The sequence below is a fragment of the Apium graveolens genome, chromosome 4 (genome assembly GCF_009905375.1).
Source record: "Apium graveolens cultivar Ventura chromosome 4, ASM990537v1, whole genome shotgun sequence".
Classification (NCBI taxonomy): Eukaryota; Viridiplantae; Streptophyta; class Magnoliopsida; order Apiales; family Apiaceae; genus Apium; species Apium graveolens.
Window position 1 is genome coordinate 300,583,230 of NC_133650.1, and position 13,236 is coordinate 300,596,465.

The window sequence follows — 13,236 nt, forward strand, 5'->3', positions numbered from 1 at the left end:
CAGTCATTTTTTGTTGTGGTAACAACCCCATTAATTCAATTGCATTTGTTTTTTGATGCCAATAGGAATTTTGAGTGCAAAGAGCTGTCATGATGCGATTGAAAACATGATGCCGCATTCTATACCTCCGTCGAAAATCATTTTCATTGAATATTTGACGATCAACGAAATAATCTTTCATGAGATTTTTCCCTCTCGATAGCCTTTCTCTAGGATGATTAGAAGATTTTTCAGGTCGTGAGCCCGTCCTTGTGCTTCATCTAGAGTATCGATGAACTCCATCATCATCGCTGCTTCATTCACCATGGTATTCATAATTTCAGTCTCTTCTTAACTGTGTTTTTGTCTCTGACTCGGTAATTTTTTTAATGAATTCATTATGCAAAGATTTGTAGTATTTGAGATGACTATAACATGAAGATCATGATATTATTTATAGACAATTTTCAATTTTCAATCTAGATCAAGACACGTGTCATAACGTGATTCAACGAAAATCTTAGCAAAAATATAAATTTATCCACAATCTTATCCAAAATCTAAAATTATCCAACAATATACAATTGGATACTATTTGTAGGACTATTAAATAATAGAGATGAAATTAAATTTATGACATATAATATAATTATTTATTCAATGAATAGTAATTGATGAATTGATGGAGCTACATGGATGTATAAAAACTAAGGAAAAAAGTGGATTTAGCGTGAATAGTAACCAACTCCATTGATTGAATTGATGAATTGATGCTATCAACGGGTGCATATGCTCTAACATTCAATATATCAATTTATAAATTCAACTTATAATTTGGATCGACAATTAATCACCGATAAACTATTACTTCCTCCGTCCCATTAATTTCACTACGGTTACTATTTGCACGCATTAAAGTTTAAACATAAAACTTTTATACAGAAAAAAAAATTTAAAAAAATATATTGGAGTTATACTTTAAATGAGTATTGAAAAGCGTGCCAAAAAGTGATGTAAAGAATTCAAATGGGACAGAGGGAGTAAGTTCTTACAAGTCACACGCACATTTAGAGCACCTCCAGTGGGGGGTCACTTGCCGCATTGGGCCACGTGAAATGGCTGGGTTGTGGAAAATGGGACTGTATTTGCATTGGATGAATGGAGATAAAAATGGACAGTCCCTCCTTACCGGAACTGTCCCATTTGATTATTTTACTGTATATTCAAAATCAACTTCCTTCTTGTAGCAGCAAACCATCACCCATTAATACATTACTTTACTTTTTCAGTTTACAGATTTCTACACACTACTTTTCTGAATATAACGTATATATTTCTAACGTAAACTTAAAAAACGGTAATATTTTTTTCGATAAATACTCTCAATTCAAACAATTCTTTGAAAAAATATGAATCCAAACAATTCCAACAATCCTCCATCTTCAAATTCTCAAAATTCAAACCCCCAATTTTCATACCCATATCCAAATTCCTATTTCTCAAACCCACAAAATTTTAATTTTAATTCTCAAAATCCGAATTCTCAATACCAATTTCCATTTTCACAGAATTCAAACTAATTAATACTCCCTCTGTCCCTCCCATTTGTTTACACTTTCTTTTTTTGGATGTCCCATCCAATTGTTTACATTTCAAAACTTTCCAAAAATAGTAAGGTTTTTATAATTTTTAAAATAACTACATCCACTACTTCTCTCCACTATACCCACTTTATACATATAATATTAATCGGTCCCACTACTTACTCACTTTTTTAACTTTCCTCCACTATTTTATCATTTTTCTTAAACTCCGCGCCCCACCCAAATGTAAACATTTGGGAGGGACGGAGGGAGTATCAACAATGCGGTAGATTGAGTTCAATCTACCGTGTAAATAATGCAACTTAATATCACTGAGGCAGTAGATTGAATTCAATCTATTATGTAAATAATGAAATAAGAAAAATCATATTGATATAAAATTAAAAAAAAAAGATGTATATACTAATAAATTCATTATATAAAATATATATTATAATAATAATATAATGGGTCCTACAAAATATGGGAAGTGGGCTTCTAGCATTATATGAACGGGGTCACTTTTTTTATAAAATCATTTGGGTGTGAGATGACAAAAATGTGTAAGTGGAAAGGGGGAAAGTGACCCCACCACTGGGCATGCTCTTATAAGCCCCTGATAAACGGCACTAAATTTCACATTTTTCAATGAAGTGGAATGTTTATTATCTGGTCATGAAATACCCATAAATCAATTAGATTTCTGGTCCACTATTACTAAAATGGTCCGGTCGTAGTAAATTATCGTGATAGTATGTTCTTCATGAATATCACGATAATTACCACAATAAAATATACTCCATATGTTTTCTTTTATATGTCGTTTGAGTTTTTTGCACATAATTTTAAGTTTTTTGACCGCATATATAAAATAATATTTTTAAAAATTTTCTTTTTCTAAACTAAAGTTTTAATTATATATTTTTATTGACAAAAAGAAAAAATTGAAAAATATTATTCTAACGATGCGGTCAAAGCACTTAAAAATATAAATATGTGCACAAAATTCAAACGTCATATAATAAAACTGTGCTTAAAAGTGCCTTTTTTTAGTAGTGATTTTTTCAACTTTTGCCCCAAAATTATGGAAGTAAAGACATTCTCTCATATCACATCTTCCATAGATTCTAGCAGCAACAATAAAAGGAAAGAACTTATTCTAGTACGCAAATTTCATTCTTCAGCAACCCTAAAATCTAACATCCAATGTTCTTATACAACAAACAAAAAGACCGCCTAGACAGAGCCCTGAGGCAACTAAATTACAATAGATAGGATGATAAACCTTCTAAAAACAATAATACATAATGAGATTACATGGATGTAGGAAAAGAAGTAACAAAGAGACAAAGAGGGTTATAGAAAATTATATAAAAAATAATTCAAAATGTATGCCCCGGCTTATTATCTTGGACCAGATAATTCAAAAGCATGTAGGTTGTCGGTTGAGTCTAGAATCCATTCAGAGGTCCGATGAGGAGCTAATTCGACGTCTTGATGGATGACCTCCACCTTTTGCCACTCCTCCCACTTCTCTGCAAGGCCGTCACCTTCAAGCATTCTGACTACCTCTGACATCTTGGGCCTTTCCATTGGTGAGCCTTGGGTACACAGCAATGCTACTTGAATAAGCTGTTCCACCTCAGTGTCAACGTAATTGTTTTTCAGGTCAGGATCAACCAGCATTTCCAACTTCTTCTCTTTTAAAAGGCTTTTAACCTGGAAGAGATTGCCAAGCAAAAGCTAAATAATAAAGAAAATGACCGCAAATACCAAATAGATAGAACAAAGTTCAAGGAAAAAAGAAACTCCAAATAACACTGAGCACTTCTTTAGGAGCAATTTACTGGAAAGGAGCGTCAGTTACTAGAATCATCATCATAAATGCAAAGGGTGAAATATAAAGTAAACCAAACATACCCAATCCAAAAGCATAACATCATCATCGTTGGCAAGTCGAGCGAGATCAAATGCCCTCTGTCCGGTTATCAGCTCTAAGAGCATAATCCCGTAACCGAAGACATCAGTCTTCTCTGATGACTTTCCTGTGGAGAGGTACTCTGGAGCTATGTGCCCAATGGTGCCTCTTACAGCAGTCGTAACATGGGTATCCTTGTAATCCATAAGCTTAGCTAACCCAAAGTCACCAACAACAGCCTCAAATTCTTCATCCAATAATATATTTGCTGCCTTCACATCGCGATGTATAATTTTGGGATCACAATGATCATGCAGATAAGAAAGTCCTCTTGCAGATCCTAATGCAATCCTCTTCCTAGTTGGCCAATCAAGGGGTGGTTCCGATGGTGGACGCTCTACATTTGCCAAAAATAATGTATGTAAATTTGTAACTTACCAGTCAAGAGATTCATATAAAAATCAACGACTAACATAGCTCAACCAATTCATTAAAAGATGGTGAAGAAAGATTGTACCAGATGTCACTACAACTAATCTAGACAATTTGAAACATTGATTACATGGATGCTAATTCTATCATATCTATTATGGCCGCCGGTCCATAACATGCGATGGTTGCAAAATATCTGCCCGCGGAAATTTTCAGCGGCTAGGTGAAACCCTAAAAAAAATTAAGGCTAGATAGAGTGACATGGCCCACTGCATTTACATCATTTTTCAGTGTTAAACCTATCCACGGAAATTTATAACGGATAGATGGTTTCAGCAATCAATTGCTAGGGACCCGGACCCATCTATTATAGTTATTTTTAACTAGCTGTAGCACATAAAGCAAGAAAATATGTCAAAAAAGCAGAGAGAAATATACAAGAGTGAAACTAGACGGGCATCCATTCTGGAAACAAGGATATTCTGCTTAGGCTAATAACACAGATCCACATCACCGTATAGAGTAACTTTTAAATTTGTGTTTTTAATAAGACAAACACTTTGTTAGTTCTGGCATGTCATAACTGAGATACCTCTTAAACATGATGCAACACTTCCATTGGCCATGTATGGATATACAAGCAGCCGCTCTGTAGGTGTCATGCAAAAACCACGTAGCCGCAGAAGATTTCGATGCACAGCCATGCTAATCATTTCCACCTCTGTTTGAAACTGCAGCTCACCACCTGGCGTTCGTTCTTCTTTTAGCCTTTTAACTGCCACAAGTGAGCCATCTGCAAGGCGTCCCTTGTATACCTTACCAAATCCACCTCTTCCAAGGATGTTACTGAAAGTATCGGTTGCAACTTGTAATTCTCGCAAAGAAAACCTCTTCAGCTGACCCAGGTGCACTTCTGGGTCCTCTTCAGCTGAGGCAAAATGATAGAGGTAAAGACAGATTCTAAATACAAAATGCGCTTGAATAAATTGTAAGTTGCATGACTGACCTGGGACATCAAAGAAATGTTCTCGAGGTTTCCTTCGTCGCCACCAAGCGAATGCCATTGCAGGTGCAGCAAACAGTAAAGCAGCACCTGCAGCCACTCCTCCAGCAATAGCTCCAGTTGGACCATTTTCTCCTGCAGTAGTACATACAGACAAAAAAATTACAACTAGATTGCAGATCCAGAAACAGCAAGTTTTTCCATGTCATTAACATTTAAAGAAAAAATTCTACGTGTTTAGCATCTGGTGACACACACACACACACACACACACACACACACACACATATATATATGTAGTGCAATAGAACAAGTTATATTAAATAATATGGTAACATAAGCAAAAAGTTAAGAACCAAATCACCTGGAGGCGGTACGGTTGACGGTGGGATAAACGGAGGAGGTGGAGAAAATGGTGGAGATCCAGGGCAGGGTCTCCCAGTAACGGGTCCACATAAATTCAGATTATTGGCAAAACTGCAAGTTATAATCCAAATATAGGACGTAGAGGAAAATATTAGCTTAGATTACATTACAGAAATAAGAACCTGAACATAAAAATATCTACTAGCACGAAACCTGATGGGAGTGAACAGAGAAAATGAGCCATTGTCCGGTACTGGTCCTGATAACCGATTGTTTGATAAATCCCTGATGACCATAGTTAGAGGTACAACTCAAACACACACAACAATGAATTTTTTTGGAATAACTGTACTTGGTAAATTGGAGACACAATTTTGCAAGAAAAAAATCACAATAAGAACTTACAGAACTTGAAGAGTTGTGACATTAGTCAGTGACATTGGAATTGGACCAGAGAGGCTGTTGTTATTGAGACGCCTATCCACACACACAGGTGATAGAATCAACATTACTTAAAAAAATAATAGAAATGTGAAAAGTAAATAAAAAATGATTCAGGAAGTGAAGAAATTGTATACAAGAATCTTAGCCTTGTAAGCTTTCCTAGTGTATCTGGTATGGGTCCAGTGAAGCTATTCATGTAGAGGTCCAAGCTCACCAAATTTGTCAAATTCCCAAGATCATTAGGGATCGGTCCACTTATATTATTACTATAAAGCTCCCTGTCATGATTAAACTGGAGTTTAAAAATTGCTACAGCATATATCAAAAAAGAAATCATAAATCAACAAAAAGACAAAAAATCAGTTTAGTATTATATAGAAGTATTTAATCAATAATAAAATAAAACAGTTTGGTTAGCAATCTAGGAATCCGGTGATACCACCTATAATGTAACACCACCATATATAGAAATAACCATTCAATTTTAAGTCTACAGTATCCTTCCTTTATTCAAGAAAGTAAGACTGGAATCTGGTAGACAATTGTGTCAAGCGCACACCTATCAACTATAAGCTGCATGTCAATTCATATCAAATAGTGTATGAAACCAGAATCCCAGATGTAGCTCAGCCATGACCATTAAAACTATATATTGCATAAGGCACATCAATACACAAAACCTCCTTGGGGGTTACATGCAAAATGAAGCGCCTTTATCGGACAAAGAGAGCGAAAAATTGCTACCACTTACTGTAAAAAAGGACAAAAAGAGAGAAAAACTGCTACTGGTTACTATTTTGTACAACCAAAGCACGGACTCTCCAAACCTAGTACACACTTTTATATTTGCGGTTCGTATTCATGGATTGACTTACGACCTCATATTGGCCAAGCTGAACCATTTCATGTTCAATTTCATGACTTGTTTGATACGAGAGAAAAAATAGAACTTAAAATATAATCAGAAAGAACGTACATAGAGAGAAGCCAAGCATTTATACTTCTAAAAACAGAAAATGAAAAAGCTTTTAACCTATTAGCCCAAGAAAGATAAAGCAATCACTTCCACTCCTGGTCTATATATCCCTCGTCCATAATTACTGAAGGTCGAGGGTTCAAGCAATTGAGCCTCCGTGGAGGCAATGTGTGCATGAGTATATAAATTTCTTGTAATTGACCTTGCCCAAAAAATTTATCTATTATGTAGCACGAGACTGATAGAAAATTCTGGGACAGACCACACTATTTAGATGCTGAAAGAAACAGATTAAACGAGACTGAGATGCTCTGTAACGAGTCTCGCTTTTAAGGCATCAATGCCTGCACCAATTTATGCACACCCAGTGAACTGAAACACCAGGAAGTTGTCTTAAATAAGGTGATATATAGCTGTTTTGGGACCGAAAAAACAGTTAGTTGGCTTATATAAGTCATCATAAAACTATATTTTAGGACTAAATGAGTGTACAGTAACTGCAGACAATAACAAGAAAAGTGTTATCGGTTTCTCATACCATGTATCAACTAAAATTTAAAAATTAACAAAATAAAGCATATAAACACCGAAGGATTTAGGTCATTAACAGAAACTAACTTGCTCCACAGTTTAATGTGCCCCATAGTTATTGTCAGAATAACGTTTGTTACAAGATAGCCAAGTTGCCACCCAAATGACAGGTATAGAGACAATAATTCTTCACAAAATAGCAGTAAGCAGAGCATTTTAAGGTTCAACTTACAGGTACTGTAAATTTTTCAACTGACCGAGAGGAACCAACTGACCAGACAATGCTGCATTCCCAAGATCGCTGCATGAAGACAACCATAATTATCAGCACCAGTTCAACACAATTATATATTTCTAAAATCTATACAACTACAATATATATATATATATATATGCAAACATAATCCAGTTAACCACACGTGTAATTTTCACAAGAGATCACCAGAAACCTTTCTAACAGCATAAAGATGAGGATTTCTATAAATAAATATTTATATAGTAACAGATTTTCATTTAACCATCCGAAATAAATGATCTTTTCAAAAAAACTAAATTGAGAAGAAAACTGGAGACATGGTAACTGCCCCTTTTGGATAAGGATTCTCTGTAGTCTGTACTTCGTATTTGAATAGAACACCTTAAACACAATATATTCTCCTTTACAATTTACTCATTATCATGTGCTCATAAGTTAATAGAGTAAGTGACCTACACTCTTATAACACTGTTTTCATTGTTACATGTGACATGAAACCATGTGCAAGGGTTTACAAGCGTCGGATCCCAGCTCTGCAGGACATTGTTAGGGTCTTGTAAACTAGTCCGTAAGCTGTGTAATGCATCACCTGTCGAGATAGTGCTTCCGTTAATCGCATGTCATAATAAAAATAAATAAATTTAACACAGTTTTTTTTTGCAGATCACGACAGATTGAAGACGTCACTTGTCAAGGATAGTGCATTTAATAGGTACCTATGATGGCTTATTATATAAGGGGTAGCCACTATCAGGGAACAGTATGATTATCTACATATGAGAGTTGGGACATTATCAGTAAAAACTAGTTCCACGAAGCATCAATGAGAAATTTTATAATAATGAAGTGATTTAAACAGTTACTATGATTGCTTTCTCCCTCTAACTAGGGTCAGGCTGGCGGCCGGTCCAGGGATTAAATTTGTAATTTATTAATTTATAAGAGAGAATGTATAACTTATTAATGTATAGGTGAACTTCACGCGCCTTCTAGCAGGTAAAACAATACAAAGTGAGAGAGAGAAAGGCAACTTTCTATTCTTAACAGATAAATAGTAACAGAAGAGTTAATCCCGAAAATACACTTACGCAACAACAGATATCCAGATATATAGGCCACAAGCGACAAAAAGGTGTTGATTATAGTCACGACAAATATGAGAGACACGAGGAATTGTTTTCCTACATATCGTTAAAGATATGCCATCATGTGTGCGTAATATAACATCCTACATAACAGATTAGTTTCCCTTTCCCCATATATTTGCAAGTATGGCATCCCATGTGGAGCATAACATGCCTCGCACTTGCACGTGCATAATTAAACACACTACGTACTTGGGTGAAATGCTCTAATTTAATTACATGCACCATATTGAAGATTCTGTGCATACCTCCTAAAGCTTTTACTCGGGACACATATGGTATTTCAACAAGTAATCAATATCCTTTATTGAAGCAGTTTAAAAATTGGTGCTCAGGTGAAGCAACAAGTAATACATCAAATTTCCCTAAAAAACAAACTCCAACTCGGTCAAAGAAGATTCTCGGCACACTAGCTGCTACTTTGAGAAAACACTGGTTTTACCTAATTCTAACTCTTCTCTAACAATACCAAAGTTCATATACACCTATTAAGCATGTCACTATCATATGATTTAGGAAATAAGCTTCTTCTACTATCAACCAGATTCCGTTCCCCTAAAGAAATAAAACAAAAATCCCAAATAATTTAGTCATATAAATTTCCAGAAAAACGAACAATTAATTCATTAGTCATTTTCACTAAGGTCACCATCATCAAACACAAATATAATCAACAACCACCTCAGACATTCCATTCAACTAACTCATTAAAAACTTAATTACATTCCAATAAAACACATTAATTAACATCCAAACAAGACATAACCAAACTAAATCCATCAATTAAACACAACAAAAACAAACAATTCATTACATCATTCACAACCAACACCAACCAAAACAACAAAAACAAACATAAGTTCAGACAAAAGTACCTTCCATATTTGCAGAGATCATGAGAACATAACCAAACATTAAAATTAAAAACACGAAAAGCGAAACAGCGATCTGTTGCGCCATATCTAAACTTTACTCTCATACAAAACCCTAGAATGCAGTTAATATAAGCAATGATTTTGTGTGCAATAGTTTTACATATGTACAAATCTAGAGGGTTCGATGTGAAGGAAGATCTGTGTAAGATTAGAGGAGAGTATTAAGACATGTACTGTAATAATTAAGGTACTAGGGTTAAGTACTTTAGTTTGTTTTGTTTTGTTTCTCTCTCTAGAACATAACTGAAAATGGGGGTGATTGGAGGTGGTGTAGTGTAGTTTCTCTCTCTAGAACTTAAAGTGTTTAAGTGTGTGTTTTGCTTTTTTGTTTAGTTTCTATCTCTACACTTTCTGTTTGTGCAGAGAGAGATTGAGGAGAGAGTGTGTTTGAGTTATTACGTCTTACATTTGGACCGTTTTGGTCAATGGTGCGACGTCGTTTTCTGCTGTTTTGTGGCAGGGGATAGCGTGATTAGTTTTGAAAATTTTCTTGCTTTTACCGGACCATTTGAGAAATCTTAAAATAATTAACAACTGATTTATAAGTGATAAATAAATGAAAATTTATAAATTTTATAAGTGTTTAAATAATTGATTTATATGTCGGATTTCTTTTCACTAAAATAAATAATTTTTAAATGCAACTATCTTAATTTGTGAATTTTAAATTTAAATAACATTTATAAATATATATTTTAAAATTAAAATTAATAAAAAAATCAAAAAATCAAAAAATGTTAAAAAAAAAGTACGTCGTTACTAACATTCAACTTATCAGCTTATAAATTGTAAATCCAACTTATAAATTGGGTCGACAAACACTCATTTATAAGTCAATAAGCCACTTATCTATACTGTACGCGAAACATGCATTCGTTTGGTCGGTTGGCTAACACATTCCTGGAAATTATGTTAACACCTTCCAAAATAAAGTTTAGACAAATATAATTTTATTAAAAATATTATATCATGTATATAATATAACTACAAACTCTATGAATATTATCCAACTTAATTTCTAATTGCGCTCTACTTCTTTCTTACCACTTTTGTAGGAAATCAAATACTTTCAAAATTAATTTTAGTAATTCAAATTATAATATAACAAAATAATTAATAATTCAAGAAAAATTTGAAAAATTTGAAAAATAATATTTAAAAATTATAATACCAAGTCATCCACATATACCACTTCTATTCAAGACTCCCAATTTACTATAGGCTCTGCACCGACACGAAAGCGACCTATAGATCGTAGTAAGAGGACATTTTAAGATTTTAATTATCTAAAATTTGAATCCTTCAATAATATGATGTATAGAAAATAATATGTAAATATTTGAACTTCATTAATCTCAATCTCGAATAAGTGGAAATACATCTGTCGCGTAATAGTGCACCTATGCGCTTATTATTTTTTATAATTTATATAAAATAAAAAAAATATAAAATTGCAAATATTATAATTAGCTCGTGCATGGCACGGGTTATATGCTAGTATTTGGTAGTACCCAAACTGGTAAATATATTATATTTTATATTTAACTTTTTCATGATTTGTCATTTCAGTCCATTTTTTAATTCAATATCATTTTTGTAATACATAAGATTTATTCGTTAACTTCTTATAATTTTTTTGTTAAATTTAGATGACACAATCGAATTTGGATACTTTTATATTAGATATGAGCTGGTTTAAACACTTATTTTTATGAATGTACTTTTCTTAATTTGATTTTACTTTTTAATTTTATGACTTTATCACGATTTACGGGGAAAATATATTTAAAAATATGTTTTTTATCTCGAAAAGTGGCCCTAAAAAATCATTTTTTCATATAAATGATATATATATTTGCCATTTTCAAGTATTTGAAAAAAAAAACTTCTGACATTTAAAATAAGAGCGTCTAAATTCGAATTCATCATGTCAATTTCTATAACAAACTATAAAAGTTAACGAATAAATCTCAGGTATCACTCAAATTTAAATAAGATATTACATTGAAAAAAGACTAAAAAGGAAAATTACTGTAAAGTTAAGAGGTGTGTACTCAGCCAAGATTTCATATTATATTTTTGAATTCTTGAAATTAAGAGTTATTCGGTTTGGATTTTTAAAATAAAATAAAATTTGTTGGTATTCAACAGAAATTGAAAATAATGGAGTACTTAATATAATTTTATAAATAATGGAGTACTTATAGAGTTGATAAAATTTGAAATAAAATATAAAATCAATAATTGAAGGCTGTAATGCTATCATTTCATAAGAACTATTTTTTGTTATTAATTATAGTAATAAGTACATTTATTTTACAATACCACTGAACATGTTCTTAACTGTAGAGTTAAAGGTAAATAGTTTGAATGGATAATATAATGACACAATTGGAGATGATAAAAAAGAACACAATGAGCATGTCGTCCCAAATCAACAAAGGAAAATAGCTTTTTCCAGGAATAAAAAACGGCTTTATAAAAATGTTAAAGATCTCATGTGACATTGGCATGCTCAGTTACATTTTGTTCCCTTTTTTTCTTCTTTTCTAGACCTTTTGGGTCACATGTTAAGTCCTTTTCATATTTCAACTCCATGTTGTCCGATATTGGGATACTATAAGTGAAATTGTTATATTCATTGCTATAATATAATACCAAAAAATTGTTATATTCATTACTATAATATAGTCATTTTACATCTAAGATTGGACTTACTCTAAGACCAAATATTCATTTATGCATTTATCCATCAATGTATATATATGTATTGGAGTTGAGTTTTATGATTTTATTACTATATTATAGGTATAAGACTAAATATGACTATGCAAGAGACTTGTTCTTATACGCGCACAAGGCCCGACGGGCGAGTTTCGGCCGGGGCCTGAAATATACGGGCTTTTCAGCCAAAAAATGAACTTTATTTTGACTTTGACCGGACCGTACTTTTTATAAAACATTTAAGCATTTTAGGTTCCCGATGCGGGCCGCGTATCCTCGCACCGAAAATGATGGGAATTCCGAAATTATTTCTGGTACGGGTCAGGAAACGGGGAAAATTTCAAAAAAAAAATTCGGAAACGGACAGAGACGGTTTTTTTATGTTCACCCGACCGATCTCCGTTCCAATCTCCGTTCCCGACCAAAATTTTCTCCGTTTTACAAAATACTTATATATTCTTATTTATGTTCAAAAGATATGTAAGTGTGAGGGGACAATTTGCATTTTATATGTTATTAGAGATATTTTTTTTAAATATTATTCCTCTCTAAGTATAGAGCATGAGTAGAGTATTTCAAATTTACTTTGATTTTACATAAAGATTTCATGTGGTCAAGAGATAAAAAAATTTAATTAGGAGTGTAATATTTAATTTTTGTTACTTTTTTTTTCAACATCTTACATGAAAAAAAAAAGTTTAATAAAAATTTTAGTTTAAATAAAATGTCCCTGATTCCCCACTGTGATCCTCGTTCCCCCTTTGGACCAGGGATGGGAAATGGGTCGGGGACGGGAATTAGGTTTGAAGTCGGCGACCGGGGCACGACACTATTCGGTCCCGAAATGACCCGACACTCATTCCTAAGTCGGGCTTCTTCCAAAGCCTGAACTATCGCGACCCGATTTATTTAAATTCGATAATTTTTTGTTTGTTATTATTATT

General features: G+C 33.2%; 1 protein-coding gene across 1 annotated transcript; it reads right to left on the bottom strand.

Annotated features, from left to right (window-relative positions):
• Nucleotides 1-2,707: 2,707 nt before the first annotated feature.
• LOC141721390 (somatic embryogenesis receptor kinase 2) lies at nt 2,708-9,941 on the bottom strand. Its single transcript, XM_074524310.1, has 11 exons — nt 9,509-9,941; nt 7,945-8,077; nt 7,465-7,533; nt 5,860-6,003; nt 5,687-5,758; nt 5,495-5,566; nt 5,280-5,392; nt 4,919-5,050; nt 4,505-4,840; nt 3,483-3,877; nt 2,708-3,281 (listed from the first exon to the last, which is right to left on the bottom strand). Exons 1-11 carry the CDS (start codon nt 9,591-9,593, stop codon nt 2,967-2,969), a joined length of 1,866 nt encoding a protein of 621 aa, XP_074380411.1. The 5' UTR covers nt 9,594-9,941; the 3' UTR covers nt 2,708-2,966.
• Nucleotides 9,942-13,236: the final 3,295 nt, after the last annotated feature.